We start from the raw sequence: 22,191 nt of genomic DNA, 5'->3' as shown, positions 1-22,191 counted from the left end.
GTTTTAAATGGGTGTTTATATATTGAAAAGTTCAAAAAAATCCATACTAATGAAGTAGGTGTACTGTGTTTTCATCACTAGTAACTCCAGGTGCTTACCACAGACTGAAAAAGAGTGATAAAGCGGAGCTGGATGAAGCGCACTCAGGACAGAAAATGCTATCACTAACAGCACATCACAGTTATCAGTCTTTAAATGTCAGACTTCCCAACAAATCCCTGTGTCTTCAGTTGACAATTACACTGATCACCAGCTGTAAATGATGACAAACAGCACTAATATTGCCCTTCCAGACTCTAAGATCCATCCTGAGTAGAAAGAGCCAAATGGTTTCCTGCTCGCATAGAACTTTTGTTATTTGTGTAGCTGGTTCCTCACACTAGGCCTGATCCAAAGCTCATAGAAGACTCCCAGAGTGGGGCCAAGATTTAATCTCCAGTAACATCAGTGGGCTTTGCTCTGTGTTCTCTGTGGCGTGCCTCCCTTCCCCGTGCAAAAAAATTAAAACCCTGAGGCATTCTCTTGATCCAAAAGAGAAGCAAAATGTGAGCTTTGGAGAGAGATTTCCCATACGTCTATCCTTTCAATATACCATAACAAAATGTTAACAAACACTCTGACTGAAACGAGTCATTTGATTTGGAGAGTGGATTTTAAAAATACTTTGTAAATGTAAATAAATAAATAAAATAAGTTGCTTGGAAAAGACTCTCTCTCTTTTTGTATAACAACTGCCCATTTGGGTACAGTAATTCCAGAGAGTAAACTTTAACGGGAATGCCTGAAATGTGTCTGCTTCAGCTTTGTGTTATGTCTGTAATTTGAATTATTTGCATTTTGGAAAGGTATAAATTGCTCTGGTGTACTTTTGTTGGCCCTTGGCCAAGCAGGGAGTTGCCTTGGGCTGTGAGTCAGCCAGGCTGATGCAGATGTGGCAGACTTACAATGGAAACTTTTGTGGTTTATCGGTCCTCACTCCTCAGGCACATTCTGACAAGAGACGGTATCCTGCATACTTGGTAGGATACTGGGCATATGTGGCACTGGAAGAAAAATACTTTTCCCTGAGATAGGCTAATGTTTCAAGCCCCGACAAATTGTTCCATTCCCATCTTTTTTTTTCCTTTCCTTTCCTTTTTTCTTTCTTTCTTTTTTTTTTAATTTCAGCTGAACTGTATAAACCTGCAAAACATGTTTACTGTGAGAAGTTGACGTAGTGGTCTAAGGTTTCCCTCCTGGAGTTGATCCCAGTCCGTGGGCGTTGAGATTTCCTTCTCGGTTCACCAGACGTAACATGAAGAATTGTCTACTTTTTTTGTCTCTGCTTCATAACAACTTCTCCTCCTTATGTTTTGGTTAAATGAAATGTCACTAACTCTTAATGAGTCGTTTGTTCCCCCGCCCCCTTAAACAGCAAAGGTCTGGACATTCTCAAGAGAATTTCTTATTGGAGCAAAAGCTAGTGCTCTTATTAGCTTCTAGATAATAGCCAAAGAATAAACACAGCTCGGGATTATTTTATGCATAACGGTTTAGATTATATCACCTAAAATGTTTCTGAAAAAACTCACTCTTTGTCATCATAAAAATTTCATAAGCACATAATGGCAGTACTGGATGAGATAACTGAAAGATTAGCTGTAGAAGGAGCCATTTTGAATTTTACAAAAATATTGGCAAGAAATAAAAACAGAATCCTGAATCAAGTCATTCATCTTGCAAGGTGGAAATTAAACATAACAAAAAAACCTGAAACTTGGTAATCCACTTACAAAGGCAAATTTAGCACATGCTCACTACTAGACTGCACTTCTTTAGGTAAAAACACTACTAAAGCAGAGGTTCCTAAGCACACTGTAACTCTGAATAGTTTGTAGTGCTGTCAAAATTCTGATACTTTCAGAATCATGTTAATTTCGACTTCAGTTTAACTTTTTTTTTTCACGGATAAAAGATGGGTCCCAGTTTGACGGATTGTGGTCAGGTTTTTTTATTGTCAATTTAGAAAAAGCATCTGGTGGATTAATTCTGAAGTTATCCCCAGTACTCCTGCGAGGTCTGTTTAATCCTAGCAGTCCTAAAAGACACTACTAGAAAGATTTGAGTGCTGGTATAGCTAATTCTTCTCTTCTTTCTCCCTACTATTGTAATACCTACTGCAGAGATTCTTTTTCTTGTTAATTTTTATTTGGTGGCATGATTTAAAATGGAGGAAGAAACTAAGGCATATATGCTGATTATTTCTGATAGAAAACATTCCAAATTAGCTGTGCTCAAAGTGTGTAGCGTTCACACTGTGTGTCTCTTTATGTTAAAAAGAAATAATTTTAGACACAAAAACAATCACCAAAAGCCAGTTCCACTACAGCATTCCTTTCACAGTGGGAGTGCTGTACACAAAAATATTATTTACAGACATTTGTAATAAATCAGACAGTTTTAAATGTATCACCTCCATCCTTGGCATGAAAGAGAAGAGAGAAGAAAAAGTGCATTCACTGGTACCTTCCAGAGAGGCTGTTTTTTAAAACATGCAAACAGCTGTGTGGTGAAGTTCAAAATAACTAATATTTGCATTTGCATGTCCCAATGCTGCAATAAATATACAAAAGATATGACATCAAGTTTAATTTTCCCATTCACTCCAATGACATCTCATGCGCATTAAACCACAAGTGTCCCTGCTGCTGAACTCAGACAGCGATCTGTTTGTGGCCATTTGTACATATTTTTCCTTTTCTAGGCTCAGGGAAATGGAAACCTTACATTTTGTATTATTTTTCTCATTTCCCTGCTGTTGAGTTTTGAAGCACTGAAGAAAAAAATCTCCTCACTGACCACTTGTTCCTGTATCAGTGAATTTTTTAAAAACAAATATTTCCCAAAAGAAATCACCAGAAAACCTAAAACTCATGGTTTAAAATTCATCTCAGGTGGACACATTGAACTAATAGAACAGGACTGGCCAAAGCACAGCCTGCAAGCCAGATGAAGCCCCAAAATTCAACAATGTGGCCCACAGACATAGTAGGAGCAGATCCTTCACTGGTATAAATCGATCTTTAATGTGGAGGTGTCACGCACAGACACTACACTTCCCAGCAATATTCCCGCTTGATCTAAGCAGCAGAAACTTGAACAGCTTGTGTCAGGCTGCTCATATCAAAATAGAATATTGCATGCTGGGACCTATTGAAGATGAGGACAGCTATAATTTGAGACCCTTCATTACACTGTTTATCCTAACTTTTTAATCCTAACTTTTGGCTCTGATAGTATTTATCATTCATACATTTCAAAACACTTTCCAAAGGGAGGCAAGCATCAATATTCCCATTTTACATATGGGAAAACTGAGCAGTGAAGTGAGTTACTCATATTAGTGGTGGATTTTAATCCCAATCTCTTTACTCCCATCCTAGTAACCTGTCCACTGGACCATGCCCCCTCCCTTTTAAACAAACTAAATGGGACCCCATGCTCCTGGCAAGTTACTTATGTGCTTTCTTGGTTGGGCAAAGTTTGGGCAACCCATCAACAGAGCTATTTTCCTTCTTCTTCCACCCCAACAGAATTTTCATAACGTGTCAACAGCTGTAGGCTCAGACTGAAGGGGAGAAAACAAAGCACAGAACTAGATTTATTTTTCTTCTTCTTTTGTCTTTTAGATGGTCACCATGTGTGGGAAATGGAAGCCAAAACCGACAAAGAAATGTGCAAACCAGTAAGTATGCCTTAAATATTGTAACATCGCAATTAAAAATATATTTCATTTCTCTAGCACTCTTCTTCTAGAGTGGGCTTTCCAAGACTTTGGCACTCATTCCCAACCCTGACAGACCTTCCCTCTTGGAAACCTTTCTTTTAATGGGAGTGGGGACAAAAGGCCTTCAATGAAATCCATTCTGAAAATAAATGCATTTGGAATGTATACTTTCAATATCTGGATGGGGCCAGCCTGTGACTTTTTTTCTTTTTGCTGGCTCAATTCCACTTTGAGCTCAGCAAAGAAAGAAATTCAGTTCTGGGTTCTGCTTTTGCCAAAAAACAAAAAAACCCACCAGACACAACACTTTCTCTGGCTTCCTTGTGCCTTCTCCAGAAAGATTTGGAAGCTCCTTAGGAGACCAGCTTCACAGTTTGAGAAGCATACATCTTTACAGACTGGATCACTGAAACCATCACTGAAATGCAGCTATTTATAGGTGGGAAGCATGGCCTCTATTCCAGTCCAGCAATCCTACACAACAGTTTATTAGGAGAAGGGAAGAATAATTTATCCAATGGAAACTACAGGGGAAATGTGGGCAAACTGTTTAAAGAATCTGAAACCAGCCAGGATACTAATCACTATCAGTCACTCTTACTCATTCAAAAAAGTCCGTGGGGTCTTTTGGTGATCAAAAATAGAGCCACAGTTTTACTTTTGGGTCTAAAAGCTGATGCCGTCAGCAGCTAAGTTTGTTCTTAGCACCCTGTTGGAACATTGTTTCAGGGAAGAGAGCTGTCTAAGGGATCACCAGCACCACTTCATGTAGCACTTGGTGTCCTTTTGAGATTTCCCACCCATGCATTGACCAGGCCTAACCTTTCTGGGGTGAGAAGAGCTGACAAGATCACCCCCCAGACTGACATGGCTGGAGAAATATGTTAAATAAAAAATATTTCATTGTGGAACATGGACATATTAAAAGGGAAAATCTTTTTGTGATACCAAGAGTAAGTGCTAATCACACCATTTAAAGCTTCTGTTCTTTCTATAGTACCCGTACTGGGCATCAGAGCAGCTCAAACATTATTAACAAATGTCACCCAGTAATGCCCAACTCTGATCTCATCATTCTGGAAACTACTCCTCTAAAAGTATAAATCCCTGGCAAGTAACATCTACAAACGTGTTACATGTGGTACAGCTTTGGTTATCCTTCCTTCACACTTCTGACCCCAATAATCAAACTCATTGCTGAAGAAACCCAAATCTAGGCCGAGCTGCAGGAAGTGTTAGCCAGAAAGGACCCAAAAAACCTGCTGCAGGCACAACCTTCAGCCCCTCCAAGGCTAGCTTACCAGTTGGTATGCAGTGACGATATTTCTCTTTGGGAATTCAGCAGAGACATTCCCATAGTTGATGTACCCGTATTATTGTGCAGAGCTACTGTCTTAGATATGTACTGACTTTCTAATGTTTGTTTCTGTAGAATTCATTGGTGGTGGAGATACCACCTTTCCGCAATCAGAGAATTACCAGTCCTGTTCAGGTCAATTTCTATGTCTGCAACGGAAAGCGAAAGAGAAGCCAGTACCAGCTATTCACCTATCTTCCTGCTAATGGTAACAATATATTTCTAACCTCAGGTAGTGGAAACTAAAGATATGAATATTTGCTAAAAAGATACAGAAAAAGGTAGAATGTAACTGATAATAATTCTGTAGCTCACTCGAGCAATTCAGGGCTGTAATTATTGCTATAAAATAAAAAATGTGAGCTGCCCCATTGGGCTGTCTCTTAATTTGCTGTCTGAGGAAGACACCTTCCAAATAAAGTGTTTCCTTTTTGGTGGTAGAGACTTCTGAGCTCTCTCTTGTTGGAACAAAATCACAACAAGCATTATTCGTTGTCTGCGAAGCCTGTGGCCACAGGGGGACCCTGGATTGTGCCTGTGCCTATACATGCTCAATACATAGAAGATCTCCTCATGTGGCATATGAGGAGAAAGAAGGTCCTCTGTGCCCATGGGCAGCAGAAAGACTCTTTAAAAAATCAGATTGCTGAGCTGTCTCTCAGGCTTCCTTGAGAGACAACTTCCCAACCCCAGAGAGCATATCATTCGAACAATGCTTCCGAACTCACCCCACGAACTGTGCTGTGCTCTGACCTGGAGCTGGCATGGGATTTGTCCTGCCACCCATCCTTCACCTGCCTGCCCTTCTGGGCTTGGAAATTGAGTCTCAAAGTGAGTTGAGAATCCCTCCCAGTGTTACTTACAGGCCACCGTGAGTGCTGAACACACACGCGCCTCGAATATGGAGTTGAGAGGCCAGTTCTAGCCTAGGATTGGGTTGTGGAGTAGTTAATGCTATTTGCAGGACAGGTGCCTGTCCCCAGGTCAGAGATGAAGTGAAGTCCATGGCGTCCTTTTGCTGTCTGTCAAGTTGGTGGGCCAGAAGGACCTGTCAGTGACTCTCTGTAGAACAGGCCATACAATGGAAGAAGAGGGAGCAGGCATTGCTAACACGCTATTGAGCAGCTTGGCTCAAGAAGCATTTTTCTTTCCCTTGAGAAAAACAAGGTCCATTGCACTCATCTTTTCCAGTTGGCTCTTGCAAAGTCTGCATGCAAGAGGGTATTGAGTGTACCACTTAGGAACTATTCCAGGATCTCCCGTGAGAGAAATCGGATTGTGTGGCTACTTTCTTGAAGTGCCTTCTGTCCCCCTACTTTCTTAACATTCAAATCAGAAGATTGATTTCCAACTGAATCTTACTCTGGAGCATTGCTGAAAAGCATAATGGGAAGGGAAATCGGAAGGTGTCTTATAAAATCATTTATGTACATGAAAGTTTTGGGGTATGGGGATTTTCACAACAAGTGTGGTAATCTGTGCTGTTTTGGAACCTCATGTTGCCAAATGCTGTGAAGTGATGGTAACCTACCCATACTAGGTGCATTCAAGAGAGAGGTGTGCGCAATATTCATCATAAAAAAGGTAAATTTACTCCTGTTTATTTTTAAAGTGAAAGTGATCTAATTGTTGAGGGAAATGGGTTGGCAAGGAAAACATGCTTAAATTCATACTTTTCACATAGCCATTTTGTAGGAATTTTACACAAAGTAAAATGTGAGTTGCATGATATGGCTTGGAAAAAACAACCCTGCAAACATTCTAGATGAAACTCCATCAGATACAAATGTTGAATTTCACACAACTCTAGTTTGAGGCCAGTCCTGACTTTTATCATGACTTTAATTCAGAATAAAGCATCATAAAGTAACGGGGAATTTGACAACGGCAGATTACTCCTTAAATGTAATAGAAGGACTCTACTGAAATGGTTGCCTCAGGTTTTGTTGAATTAGCCTAATTATGCCAATCTTCTCTGCAGTGTGTATGTCTATGTATAGTTGAAGATTGTGTAACTCTTCTAGATGACAAACAGAAGAGTTATCATTCTCTTACATGATGCCTTCAGCAACAAACATCTGTTGTGATGGGCAGAGCTAGTGCTTACCTAGCCATATAACTTCCATAGATATTTAAATCTCAAGTCCGTTGCTGACTGCTATTTGCACTATCACACCTTCTTTCAAACAATATTCCTTTGTTTTTCATCTACCTGGCCCTGATTCTCCATTGCCCTGCACCTTATGCAGTCATGTACATGAGTACAAAGTGGGTATAAAACACTACCATTCGGATTTGGTAGCACTTTACAATCTTTTTCCACTGGTATAAATAACTTCCCAAGAAACAGGCAATGGAGAATGATTTCCTACTTTATTATGTTGAGCCCTTACGACAATGTCATTTTTTGAAACACTGTGGGCCAGATTCGCCACTCCGATACTGGTTTTATGCCCATGTAACTCCAAGGACTTCAAACCAGGGCAGCTGTGATTGACAGGTGTAGAACCAGTGTAAGAGAGTAAAAAATCTGACCTGGGAGACTCTTTTTATATATAATATATCAATTTTAAGAAACATGCTGATTTGTTTATGAACTCCCTTATGCCTACAGAAGTAGTAAGGACAAATATATTTTTGTAATCACCTGTAATTATTCAAAGAGTATAATTTTTTTATTTGGTGATGCTTGTAGTTGTTTGCATCATGTCCTTTACTGGTAAGGATGAGACATCTTGATTATTCTCATATATGTATATACATGCAAAAATTAGACTAATAGTTTAGCACCAAACTCAGTTATCTCCAAATATGCTATATTTAATGCAGGCTTTTTTTAAGCTGCACTGGTTTATCTAATTTAATTCACAAGCTTCTTGTAGTTTGCCAAGATATTATAGAAAACCAAAGGATCCTTTACAAATTACATGATACATGTTACACTTTACATCTCAGCTAAACATTCCCAGAGCAAGGTACAATATGGTACCAGCCGGGTACTAGCCTTGTGCTGGTACTTTCTGTGGGGTTAGAGGGAAGGAACTGACACACACTCACATGCCATAGGGTCACTTTCCAGCTGCTACCATAGTCTTAGAGCCAAAGTATTCCCCGCAGTCCTGTTTCTCCCCATTTTACAGAGGCAAACAGCCAATTAATCCAGGTAGTGATGGATTCACTCAGTCGCAAGCCCTGTGAATGGCCCCATACAGCATCCAGAGTGTACAACTTTATGGCATGCTGAGAGTGCAGACCACTCTGTACAGCAGAACTCTCTGCTTTCCCTGCAGTCAAGGACTTCCTGGGCTGTGGAGACATGGCAGGATATTCCCCTCTCTATATAAATGGAAACAATTTGTAGGACAGGAGCTTATTTGCGGGATCATGAGTTTCTTCATTACAAAACTATATCCCATAAAGGGAAAACTTGTACATAAAATAGAGGCTTTACAAAGGTGAGGAGGGAAGAGAAGTGGAGCTGTGTTTTTGAAAAGAGGTGAGTCTGTATGAAAACTCCGGCTCGGACAGACTCAAACCTTGGAGGATTCAAAATCCAGTTCTGGTTCTGAATTTTGTCTCTTGGTTCCACCTCTGCTGAAAGTAACTAATCCCAGCTCTCACTTTCCTATTATCATACGTAAATTACTCAGATGTTGATTTTTGGCTATTGGCATTTTTTTGTAAATATTGCTGCAGTATTATTCAGGCCTGAGCTGCAGTATTATTCAGGCCTGAGCTACTGTATATCAGCTTTACCCTGAAGCCTACAGGCTTTAAACTTTTGACATTATACACTGGACATATCTGTCATAGAGAATATAAGTAATTTCCTTAATGTAGGTGAGTCCGCACAGCTCATTTTTTCATGGCCAAATACCAGAAAATATCCCAATTCCCCCCCACTGTTAAATGGTGTAGACCGTTAATCTCTGCAAATCAAGATGAAATTACCCTTCAACAGTCCACCCTTTCAAGGCAGTCTTCATAGTAGCCTTTTTTCAATATTTGCTCCATAGGCTTTATTAGTATAGAATGTAATGTTACTTGCGAAAAAGCATTAGCCAACTCTGCATTTGTATTGTATTTTCATCTAGAAACACCATTAGTATGTGTGCTAAATATTTTTTACTTTGTGTAAGATTGGATATGGTTTTTTTATATGAGTTTGTTATATGATTAGTTTAATCATTTATGTTAATAGGAATATTAGTGGGCATAATCAGTAGGGTTTGGGGAATTACACCTCTACCCCGATATAACGCTGTCCTTGAGAGCCAAAAAATCTTACCACGTTATGGGTGAAACCGCGTTATATAGAACTTGCTTTGATCCGCCAGAGCACGCAGCCCCGCCCCACCATAGCGCTGCTTTACCGCGTTATATCCGAATTCATGTTATATCGGGTCACATTATATCGGGGTAGAGGTGTATCTAATCTGAAGGATGTTAAAGGAGAAGGAAAGCACTTAAAATGTATGCTACTGTTAAAAATCCATTTGAGATTCCATACAGCATGTGTGTGCTACTCTTAAGAAGGTCTAGATAAGATTAGGGTCCAGATTTTTAAATGGGTTAGACACCTAAATACCTTTAAAAATCTAGCCCTAGTTCCCTGTCTCAGATGTAGATGTTTAAAGTTGTCCTGTTGCGTGGAATTTTGGAAAATGTTGAGAAGATTTTAAGAAATTGATTAACTATTAGAGTTAGGTGTCTGCTTATTCAGATTTCTTTTGAATAGGTACATTAAAAATCAAGGAGACCTTTTTAGGATTTTGTCTCTCACAAAGAGGGGCTTAGTGCCATCTAAGATATCTGTGCTGTCTGCAGAGTGCTGATGTCACATATTGCTTTAGTTCATCCAAAAGTTCTCTCTTCCATTACATTTTGCCATGTACATGTTCTTTTACAAAGCAGGGAAAACAATCAATGAGTTTATTTGTCCAGAAGAGGTTGTTATGATGGGGGAATGCTAGGACTTTCAAACTGCCTCTGGAAATTAGATCTGAAAATAGAGGCCAAATTCTGCTCCCAGGGCATGTCTACATTGCCCCACAGTTCAGACTGTGAGGGTGCAAAGAGCAGTGCACACCAAAAAGCTGTGCTGGAACTCCTCCGTGTGGATGCTGCAGGTGTGAACTAAAAGGTTCCTAGTTTGCATTAATGTAGTCCTCTTCAAATAGGACTATATTAGTGCGAAATAGGAACCTTTTAGTTCACACCCACAGTGTCCACACAAGGGGGTTAAGGTGCAGTACTTTGGTGGCACTGCTATTCATACCCCAGGAGTCCAAGCTGTGGGGCAGTGTAGACATGCCCTCAGATACACAAGTGTAAACTCGTGTAAAGTAAATCTGTTGTCTTCAGTGAAATTATACCAGTGCAGCTGAGATCATAGGTTGATCTTAAAGCACTAAAAGATGTTTTAAGGTGTGTTAAACATAATAAAGAAAACTGGATCAATCAAACAAAAAGCTACCATTTTGAAAGTCTAATCACATAGTCTGAGACAGGAAATACCACTCTTGATCACATTAAAGAAAGGGAAGAGACTGTTTTTTCACACGATTTTAAGCAAATAGCAAAGATTTTGTGTATTCAGTGTAATTTTCCCCATTTAAAAAACATTGTTTGTTTTTTAGGAAAATTTTTGAGTTCCATGGGTGAAGTTAATAGGAAGTTGAAAAAGTTGGTGTACCTGTTACAATGACACCAAAAATATTATTTTGTACATTGTTGTTGGTAAAATATTTCCTGTTCTCTGTTTCACTCATGCTTTTAACTCTAATGAATTATTTTAAAATAATAAATTACTTTATAAATGTTATCCCTACCTCTTTTATTTTTTAGTTAAATGCAGGTGATAAGCTGTGTGATCTTCATTTAAAAGCTTAATATATTGGATACATTTGGAGACGTTTGCTTCACCATATGTGGGCCAATTTTCAAAAGACCTCTGCTTCTATTTCAGCACCTAAACAAGCACCCAGTGTGCTGACCTCTTTTGAAAATCTGGCCACTTATTTAGGGGCCTAAATAAGAGCTAAGTTCTTTTGAAAATCTAACGCTAGCTTTGAATGCTACGCTCTTCTGAAAACCTGGTACTTAGTTACTAGATATATCTTATTAATGTTTCATAGCTTTGCAGTATGAAAGTGATGAAAGTTCTTAGTGTGTTTATGAAAATGGTGATCTGTGCCCACTGCACATTTTTTTTCAGCATCCTACTCAGCTTCCTGCCTGAGTTCTAAAATTATCTCCTGACTATGCTGCAGAGGAGTACAATCAGCAGTTTTCTAGTGATTACATTTAGCAGTCACACCTCCATTTCGTCTCACCTCTTCCGCCAGCAGTTCACTTTCTAAGTTAACATGCTACATTAGTCATATTAGCTGAAAACAATAAAATGAAGATGTAAAGCAGTGAGCTTTAATGTGACATAGAAAGCAGCTTTTGTTGATAGCCACCTGACACATTTCAACTTGGAACTTCTGGTGAACTTTCATATCTGAGGTTGGCAAAATATGCATCCTTGCTATGTCTGCAAACTGATCATAGGATTACATGGGGAACCTGGGCCAAATCCTGTTGTGGGGTTGTAAAAAGGTCATAAAATGCACCAGGTCAGGTAACATAAGGTTAGAAAGAGGAGCTGTTCTTCAATGAATTTGCAAGATAAGACAGGTGAAAGTGACGTGGGCTGTATGTGTGTGATCGACAGACTAGCAGAGTTGTAGACCCTGGTTTGCAGAGGCCATTCGGAAAGCTGCTGACTGACACAGCCTGCGCTCATGACAGACAGGCAGCTAAACCCAGATAAACCAAAGCAGAAAGAGAAAGTAACCCTCACAGCTGTTTATGCTACCACACAATTCAGCCCCATAGAAAGTCACTTTTAGTTAGTTCAGGGCCAACTCAGAAAACCAAAGAAACAACAGTGTAAATGTGCCTGAAGGTGGATGTAAATTGTATTTATGTCCACTGTAAATCAACTTTTTGCTGCCAAAGCTGTGCAAAGGGGAGCTTAGTATAACTGTGAATTAGGCCCAAACTCTCAAATATATTAGAAATGAAATTGTCAGCCTTGACAAGCATTCTCCCTCATCTTCTTTTTATAGGCAGCAAGATTCCTGAAGGGTGTGCAGTAAAGTCTGCACTAATCAGGGCAGAATAACAAGGAAGGTGGAATGGCTTGGAGGGAATTTTTCTTTACTTTTTTTTTTTTAAGGTGAAAATATGAATCATGGTTGCTCATTTCTACACAATGTGCTACAATTTATTTCATTTTGGCTGCTATGTGGCTGAAAGTTACTTTTGACATTTAACAGTACAACAAAAAGCAGGCAAAGCTTTGTCAGACTCCTGTTTCCACTTAAACAGTGGATAAATTCATCATAACTGGGCCATCAACTCTTTTGTTACATTCCAGCAGCTGAGTGTGTTCTAGAGCAGCAGGAGAAGTGGAATCTCACTTTTGAGCCTTTTTTCTCCAATATTATGCTGTTGGATTCCTCCCTACCGTCTGCCCCTCCAATGTATATTTAGCTCTAGCGCAAGGGCTTCCATACTTCACCCAAATGAGAATCCGATTAGCCACTGGCCAGGAGTCAAATAGCCTCACCTCATTTCATAGAATCATAGAATCATAGAATATCAGAGTTGGAAGGGACCTCAAGAGGTCATCTAGTCCAACCCCCTGCTCAAAGCAGGACCAATTCCCAGCTAAATCATCCCAGCCAGGGCTTTGTCAAGCCGGGCCTTAAAAACCTCCAAGGAAGGAGACTCCACCACCTCCCTAGGTAACCCATTCCAGTGTTTCACCACCCTCCTAGTGAAATAGTTTTTCCTGATATCCAACCTGGACTTCCCCCACCGCAACTTGAGACCATTGCTCCTTGTTCTGTCATCTGCCACCACTGAGAACAGCCGAGCTCCATCCTCTTTGGAACCCCCCTTCAGGTAGTTGAAGACTGCTATCAAATCCCCCCTCATTCTTCTCTTCTGGAGACTAAACAATCCCAGTTCTCTCAGCCTCTCCTCATAAGTCATATGCTCCAGACCCCTAATCATTTTTGTTGCCCTCCGCTGGACTCGTTCCAATTTTTCCACATCCTTCTTGTAGTGTGGGGCCCAAAACTGGACACAGTATTCCAGATGAGGCCTCACCAAGGTCGAATAAAGGGGAACGATCACGTTCCTCGATCTGCTGGCAATGCCCCTACTTATACAGCCCAAAATGCCGTTAGCCTTCTTGGCAACAAGAGCACACTGTTGACTCATATCCAGCTTCTCGTCCACTGTGACCCCTAGGTCCTTTTCAGCAGAACTGCTACCTAGCCATTCGGTCCCTAGTCTGTAGCAGTGCATGGGATTCTTCCGTCCTAAGTGCAGGACTCTGCACTTGTCCTTGTTGAACCTCATCAGGTTTTTTTCTGCCCAATCCTCTAATTTGTCTAGGTCCCTCTGTATCCGATCCCTACCCTCTAGTGTATCTACCACGCCTCCTAGTTTAGTGTCATCTGCAAACTTGCTGAGAGTGCAGTCCACACCATCCTCCAGATCATTAATAAAGATATTAAACAAAACCGGCCCCAGGACCGACCCTTGGGGCACTCCACTTGAAACCGGCTGCCAACTAGACATGGAGCCATTGATCACTATTTGCCGATTGCGCTCATCCTGGCTTTTAATAAAGAGATTTGGACTATGGACCCCACTGGTCTCAGTATGCAGCACTCCTTCTTGATCTGAATGGCCTCCCGCAAAGATCACAGAGGAACATGTCATGATGAGACCTCTCTGTTGAGGTTAAGGGTGGTCACTTCCTACACTGAACTCCAGAGTTACAGTTGACCTGTAAACTCCATCTTGGTGCTACTGGTCACGTGTAAAAGGTAATTCTGAGAATTCAGGGCTATATTCTGGCACCTTAACTCTCACTGAGCAGTATCTCACTTAGCAAATAGTCCGACTGACTTCAAGGTACTGTTCAGCCTGAGTCAGGATGGCAGAATCTGGCCTGTGGTCCTTATCACTGAAGCTTCCTGAGCTCTCCCCTAAACTTTAGCATTTTAAGGGCTATCATTTGCCACCCTTACACAGGTGACGCCAATGTGAATACTCAAGATGTAAGTGTAATCTGGGTTGGACCATTAGGCTCTTCCAACTGGTTTAAAAGCCAAAAAGTAAAACTTCCATAAAGGAGATGAGGTTTCAAATTGTAAGGGCTAGATAACATAACCATTTGGTTTTGTTCTCCTGGAGTGGCTGATCAGCATAATTAATCTAGCCCTGTAGTTGATGCTGAAGGGAATGCTGTCCTGGTGACTGCATGAGAAAATGTATTTTGTAGGCTGTGGAGAAGGACTGTCTAAGTCTCTGAAGGAGAAGGCTGAGTAAGAGCTAAAATGGCTCAGAATAGCCAAGATCCAAACATGCTGTAAAGAGGGATGAAAAATGACATGCTGGGGTAAAGCCAGATTATCCTGCTTGGTGCTGATGGTAGAGTAGGAGTAAAAGTATTGGTGGTATATTAGAACGTAGCCATTGATTGGCCAAAGAAACCTTCATTAAAGCAATTTACAGCACACTCTGTGTGTTAGTCTGTCTAGAGCCACCAGACTCTGGAGAGAGAGAAAGGAAGAGAAAACCTAAATAAGAGAGGGGCTTACAGAAATCCCAGGGCATATAAATATTTATAGCATAGAAAGTGAATCTTGTGAACTAGTTAACAATAATTCCTGTGTTTACACGATGAAAAATATGCATGTTTGATTGTGATTCTAATCTCAATGTACAACTTCCATCAATAAATATTCCTTTAAAGCAACAACCCCCTTGAAGATTACATCCCACACTGGTTGTACAATTCTGCCTATATACAATAGGATGCATAAATTATGGCTACTCCCACATTAATGCCTCTTTGGGCACTCTGCCCACAATTTACATTTTAATATTCACAACTCCTGGAGGGAAAGCAGACAGAGAGAGGGATGCAAGAGTAATTTTAAATCTCTAGATGTAATATTTTACCATATTGCAGAATGAGGGTGCCTGAATCCCACATCTGTGTATTTATTAGGGCTGTCAATTAATTGCAGTTAATTCAAGTGATTAACTCAAAACAAATTAACTCGATTTTAAAAATTAATCGCGATTAATCACAGTTTTAATCGCACTGGTAATCAATAATAAAATACCAATTTAAGTTTATTATAAATATTTTGGATGTTTTTCTACATTTTCAAATATATTGATTTCAATTACAGCACAGAATACAAAGTGCACCGTGCTCACTTTATATTATTTTTATTACAAATATTTGCACTGTAAAAAAGATAAACAAAAGAAATAGTATTTTTCAATTCACCTCATACAAGTACTGTAGTCAATCTCTTTATTGTGAAAGTGCAATTTACAAATGTAGATTTTTTTTTGTTATATAACTGCACTCAAAAACAAAACAATATAAAACTTTAGAGCCTACAAGTCCATTCAGTCCTATTTCTTGTTCAGCCAATTGCTAAAACAAACAAATTTGTTTACATTTACAGAGATAATGCTGCCCGCTTCTTATTTACAATGTCACCTGAAAGTGAGAACAGGCCAGGCATTTGTATGGCACTTTTGTCGCCGGTTTGCAAGGTATTTACATGCCAGATATGTTAAACCAGTGGTGGGAAACCTGTGGCCCGCGGTCCACATGCGGGCTATCAGGGTAATCTGATTGCAGGCCGCGAGACATTTTGCTGATGTTGACCGTCCGCAGGCATGGCCCCCCGAGCTCCCAGTGGCCACGGGTTCACTGTTCCCAGCCAATGGGAGCTGGCATCTGGCCGCCGCTTCCTGCAGCTCCCATTGGCTGGGAACGGTGAATCGCGGCCACTGGGAGCTGCGGGGGGTCATGCCTGCAGACACTTAACATCAGAAAAATGTCTCACGAACTGCAATCAGATTACCCTGATGGGCTGCACGCGGGCCGCAGGTTGTCCACCACTGTGCTAAACATTCGTATGCCCTTTCATGCTTTGGCCACCATTCCAGGTGATGACACTTGTTAAAAAAATAATGCATTCATTAAATTTTTACTGAACTCCTTGGGGGGAGAATTGTATGTCTCTTGCTCTGTGGTTTTACCCACAATCTGCCATATATTTCGTGTTATGGCAGTCTCAGATGACGACCCAGCATATGTTGTTCAATTTAAGAACACTTTCATTGCAAATTTGACAAAATGCAAAGAAGGTATCAATGAGAGATTTCTAAAGATAGCTACAGCAGTCGACCCAAGGTTTAAGAATTTGAAATGACTTCCAAAATCTGAGAGGGATGAGGTGTGGAGCATACTTTCAGAAATCTTAAAAGAGCAACACTCCAATGCAGAAACTACAGAACCTGAACAATCAAAAAAGAAAATCAATCTTCTGCTGGTGGCATCTGATTCAGATGATGAAAATGAACGTGTGTCAGTCCGTGCTGCTTTGGATCATTATCGACCAGAACTTGTCATCAGCATGGAACCATGTCCTCTGGAATGGTGATTGAAGCATGAAGGGGTGTTTAGCATATCTGACATGTAAATACCTTGCAATGCTGGCTACAACAGTGCCATGCAAACTCAATTCGCTAAACAAGAAGCAGGACTGAGTGGACTGTTGTTTTATTTTTGAGTGCAGTAATGTAAAAAAAATTCTACATTTGTAAGTTGCACTTTCACAATAAAGAGATTGCACTACAGTACTTGTATCAGGTGAATTAAAAAATACTATTTCTTTTGTTTATCTTTATACAGTGCAAATATTTGTAATAAAAAATAATGTAAAGTGAGCACTTTGTATTCTGCTGTAATTGAAATCAATAAATTTGAAAATGTAGAAAACATTCAAAAATATTTAAATAAATGGTATTCCATTATTGTTTAACAGAGTGACTAAAACTGCCATTAATTGCAATTATTTTTTTAATCTCATGATTAATCACAATTAATTGTTAATCTTTTGACAGCCCTAATATTTACATGTATTGACAAACTGACGTGTCATGAAAACCGGTCACTTTTACCAGTGTTACATTTATGTGCATAGTCAAACTTCCCTTTAGTCATCAGTGCATGCAACTAAATATTATGCAGTGAAAACACCAATGAAGTTGGCATATAGGCTGTGAAACTGGAGAGCAAACCTTCACATCAGTAGGAGTACCTTAAAAGAAAGACATTGGTGTTGCTTTTCTTTTCTAGGTAGGCTAAATCTTCCTTCCTCCAAGCAGCAAAAAGGAACATTTGCTATAAGAGATGATCGCAAGAAATCTTAATGAAACAAGTCCCATTTCAGACCTAAAATTAATCTATTCCAACCAGACATCTAGTTCCAACTCAGAACTTTCAAACAACATCCCAAGTGCTCAAGTCACATTATTTTGGATTGCAACTGGATCATACAGGCAAAGGCAAAGTATTTGGAGACCATAAAGATCTGACAACAGTTAAGCTTTGTTTTAAAAAAATAGAAAGAAAGCTCTAACTTGTTTCACATGTTTTTTAAAACCATATTTTGACTTGATTTACTCTTGTCAAAGTTGCATGATTTATTTTCTATCATAAGACATGAATCATGTCTCTTAGAACTCTCTTTTCCCCCCTGTATTCAAAGAAATGTAATACATACTCTCTCTTCATTATTAACAAGCACACAAATCAGATGTCCCTGGGCTATCCCTCCAGTTTAACAGAGTGCACATGTCTCTACAATATGTAGTATCTTGTCTTCATTTGAATATGTGTTGAACAACCTAATAGTTTAACAGCAGTTGAAAAGCATTTAGTAATTGAATTACCTGAAAGTACTTTCTAATCAGATAATAGTGCTGTCTGAGAATATACGCAAAATGAGATTATAGACATGATCTAGGTACAGGATTTCAGTCTATTTGGATACTATGCTGATACATACACACACATCAGAGCCCTTAAAAACACACATGTAGAAATGTTCAGGACAATCATGCTGACTAATTGGAGAATTGCTTTGAAATTAACAAGATGAAATTCAGTAAAGACAAGTGCAAGGTACAGCACTTTAAGGAGGAAAAATGGGGAATAATTGGCTAGGTCGCAGTACTGCTGAAAAAGATCTGAGGGTTATCATGGATAACAAACTGAATCTGAATCAACAATGTGATGCAGCTGTGAAAAAGGCTAATAATGGAGTGTATTAACAGGAATGTCATCTGTATGACACAAGAGGTACTTGTCCCACTCTACTCGGTACTGGTGAGGCCTTAGTTAGAGTACTGTGTCCAATTCTAGGTGTTACACTTTAAGAAAGATGTGGAGAAATTGGAGAAAGTTCAAAGGAGAGCAACAAAAATGATAAAAGGTTTAAAAAAAAAAAAGCCTCAGCATGTTTAGTTTTGAGAAAAGATTGATGGGGGGGACCCGATTACAGTCTTCAAATATGTTAAAGGTTGTTATAAAGAGGACTGTGATCAATTATTCTCCATGTCCGCTAAGGTAGCACGAAAGTAATGGGCTTAATCTGCAGGAAGAGAGATTTAGGTTAGATATGAGGAAAATCCTTCTAATTATAAGGATAGTTAAGCACTGGAATAGGCTTCCAAGGGAGGTTGTGGAATCTCTGTCACTGGAAGTTTTTAAGAACAAGTTTGACAGACACGTGTCAGGTATGGCTTAGGTTTACTTGATCCTTTCCTCTGCACAGGGGGCTGACTTTGATGACCTTTTGAGGTCCCTTCCAGCCCTATGTTCCTATGTTTCTAGCACTGCTACTCATAAGTAGGGAAAGCAACCAATCAGCTTTAAAGGTATCTGATTTCTTTCCCCTAAATGGGGGCAGCCGTCAAATGAATCCTGTAAATTAACAATTCCTGATTCACACTGGTGGAAGCAAGACAGATCTCTTCAGGTTCCTCTATTAGTGGCCATCACAATAATACCTGAGATGAGAATTGGGCACCGGGGTTGTGTACTGTTTCAGACGGTTTAATCCCATCACTCCATAGAAGACCCAATGGGCCAGATCCTAGTCTGTGTTTAGTCTGCTTAAAATTGTTCTTGTGGTGTAAAGAAGCCATAAAGCTGGCAAAAACACAACCTTTCTCTATCCCTGCATCATAGAGGTGCTCTAGTAGCTCCTACCCCAACATGCGTCTGACATAGAGGGTACAGCAGGGGAGGGGAGGGCCTTGTTTGGGTGCTCTGGTGATCCCTGAATACCTGAGAGTAATTTATGCCAGAGCCTGGCCCAGTCAGGTTTGAATAAACATGGTTTAAAACTAGGTTTATTTCATATTCCCTCTCCCTTCCCTCTCCCTCCTCTAGTCTTTCTCCAAGCTCAGCTCAGCCATCCCAGGGACTCTGGGTCAATGACTGAAGTTACTCAAGACATACTTTGTAGCCCCAATAAATAATAAAGCATTGTCATTCCCATCCCACCACTGCCACCACCATAGCCATCTAGGCCCTGGTGTTTACAAATAGGGGAGGACAAATGCAGTAGGGGAAAATGGATTTAGTACATGGGCCACATTGCCACATGAGTGCTGTGCCCCCATGGTGACTCAATCTGTTTTTTGTTTTGTTGGTTTTTAAAACCTAGCCTTAGTCCTTCAGAAAATGCATCTTTTTCAAAATGAAAAAATAAAAATAGATTAAATGACCTATGTGTTTTTTCAACGATTTCTTCCTTTCCCCCCTCCCTTCCCTCAGTTCCTAGAATGCTTCTGCATTTTCATTCCTCTTTCCTTAGTGAATAGCTGTTGGCTGAGAGAAGAATTTTTAATGGGATGTCTTTGGGTTCTCCCTTGTTAACAACACTATGCCAGTTGTCAGCTAAGTAGTGGCAAAAAAGAAGCCACAGTTTACATAATCCCTACAATTATTAAAAGAGCACAGGTTGGTTTACTATGTATTGGTGCTGCTTTGCACATAAACGACTTAAGGTTCTAGATTGCTCAGGTGCCTTTCATTTCTGTGGCACTGGTTCAATTCTGCACCAAGATGTTACAATCTGATAGTTGTTTGGTGATCATTAGGAATGAATTGATTAATACAGTTCCTAGTGGAACATGTCCACATCACACACAAAAAGCACCATCTCAAAACACACCTTTGTTGAGAATCTCATCAGAGAGTCCAAGAACTGAATGGGCCTGTAGACTGAGCTATCGTCTTAATCGCTAGAACTGTTAGTCCCTCCATGAGAGGGCTGAGACACCCTGACAGAGTATTGTGAGGTAGTTTGCATTCTCTCTGCAGCTGTTATGTAGTAAAGCAGGAGACTTCAATCTTTAGGGTGGACAATTTGTCAATTCTCACCAGCACTGACTTTTGCTTAAAAATCAAAATTTGGGGTGAAATCCTGGGTGTATTGAAGTAACAAAAATATGCTTAAAAGGTAAGCAAAGGTGGGGCCAAATTGATAACCATTTCTAAATTAGTGAGAATTAAGAGACTTCTAGGTCAGTAGCAGATGAGATAACAAGTGTGGTATCTTCTGGAGGGATGTCTGGTTCTCTGTAACAGGGTTGTTCTGTTTGGATCAAGACTACTTGATGAGAGAGCTTTTCAAAGGCACATATAGCATTTAGCTGCCCATTTCAATCACAAACTTTAAGGCCAGAAGGTACCATCATGATTATCTAGTCTGACCTTCTGCACATTGCAGGCCACAGAACCTCACCTATCCACTACTGTAATATGTCCATAACCTCTGGCTGAGTTACTGAAGTCCTCAATTATATAAAGACCTCAAGTTACATAGAAGCCACCATTTACTCTCGTTCAAACCAGCAAACGTCCCATGCCCCATACTGCAGAAAAAGGAAAAAAAAATCTACCCTAATATCTCTGCCAATTTGACCTGCAGGAGACTTTCATTCTAAACTCTTTTATGCTCCTTTGAAAATCCCAGCCTAAATTGTCACTAGTGGTGAGACATTTATTCCCAAGGAATTTTGTGTGTGTAAGTGATGAAAAATGATGTAGCTATTTTTAATACAGTATCCAAAATTTGTAGATAGGTTCCAGATGAATATACCATATTCTGCACCTTGAACGGTGGATATTTTGTTTGATATGCTCTATCAAACCAAGGGCAAAATAAATATAGGACAATAAATGTCTGGATTGTTAATACATGTGTGGAAATGTGACTTGATTAGGTTACAGTTAATAAGGATAAACATCTGTATAACTGAAATGATTATATTTTCTCTGTTCATTTGTGTTAATAATGACAAAAAATAAAAGGGTTTTTAAAAAACCCATCTGGATTGCTAAAATGTAAAAGCAAACAGACTTGTTAGAATTGTCTATATATGTGAGTACATATATGTACATTTTAAAAGCTTTTAGGAACCTTCTCGTAAATGTGCCTGATTTATTATTTTTCTTCAAGGCTTGATATATTAACTTTTTACCTTCTCAGAAAAACGTTTCAGTTAAACCCAGGCTTGCAACACTCACTGAAATATTTCTCCCACATTCAAACCCACACAGAGGGCCATTGTCTTAAACCTAGTGCATTTATGACATCATATCAAGTCTAGTCTTTCTGAGCAAGAATTGGAGGTAGCTTTGCTTTATTATAACCAGTGCTGCTGCCAACACATGGTTCTCAGAGCTTCACATTAAATGAGATGACATAATGACACAAGTCCAGCAGCCTAAGGTGATATCACCAAGCCATTTAAAAACAATTAGCACAGTTAAGCTGCTTATCAGATTAATTTAGAACTTTGAACATTTTCATATTTTAATATTTCAAATTATGGACTGTCTAAGATCATCAGTAGACCAATCTAGTGCATTATATAAAAGCAAGTATTTTAAAATAATTAACAATGATAAATCAAATATATTTATCATTCCTTTGCACAGTCAGAACCTGAGCTTTGCAAAGGTTTGGGATTACTCAAGTGAGTAAAATTACTCCCATGCACAAGTCTTTGCAGGATCAGGCATCCTGTTTGTTATTTGCTCTTTTATAAACTGTGATCTCATTGTGGTAATTTGTTATTGGTACGCCTCAGAGTGGAGCAAATGCAGTTT

At 39.6% G+C, this 22,191-nt stretch overlaps 1 protein-coding gene across 7 annotated transcripts in view; it reads left to right on the top strand.

Annotated features, from left to right (window-relative positions):
- NFATC1 (nuclear factor of activated T cells 1) overlaps positions 1–22,191 on the top strand; it is a 147,342-nt gene that overhangs the window by 82,844 nt on the left and 42,307 nt on the right. For 4 of the 7 annotated variants that reach the window (XM_065585117.1, XM_005281442.5, XM_005281443.5 and 1 more), the window contains exons 7-8: positions 3,669–3,724; positions 5,199–5,331. In XM_065585117.1, the coding sequence (XP_065441189.1) occupies positions 3,669–3,724; positions 5,199–5,331 (189 nt within the window). Of the gene's footprint in view, positions 1–3,668; positions 3,725–5,198; positions 5,356–22,191 lie in introns of all 7 variants that reach the window. The other 3 variants (XM_008164441.4, XM_008164438.4, XM_008164440.4) reach the window with 1 other exon arrangement.

This window comes from Chrysemys picta, chromosome 2 (assembly GCF_011386835.1).
Source record: "Chrysemys picta bellii isolate R12L10 chromosome 2, ASM1138683v2, whole genome shotgun sequence".
NCBI classification, from domain to species: domain Eukaryota; kingdom Metazoa; phylum Chordata; order Testudines; family Emydidae; genus Chrysemys; species Chrysemys picta.
Note: the sequence above shows the minus strand (reverse complement) of the source record. Positions and strands in the feature narration are given on the sequence as shown.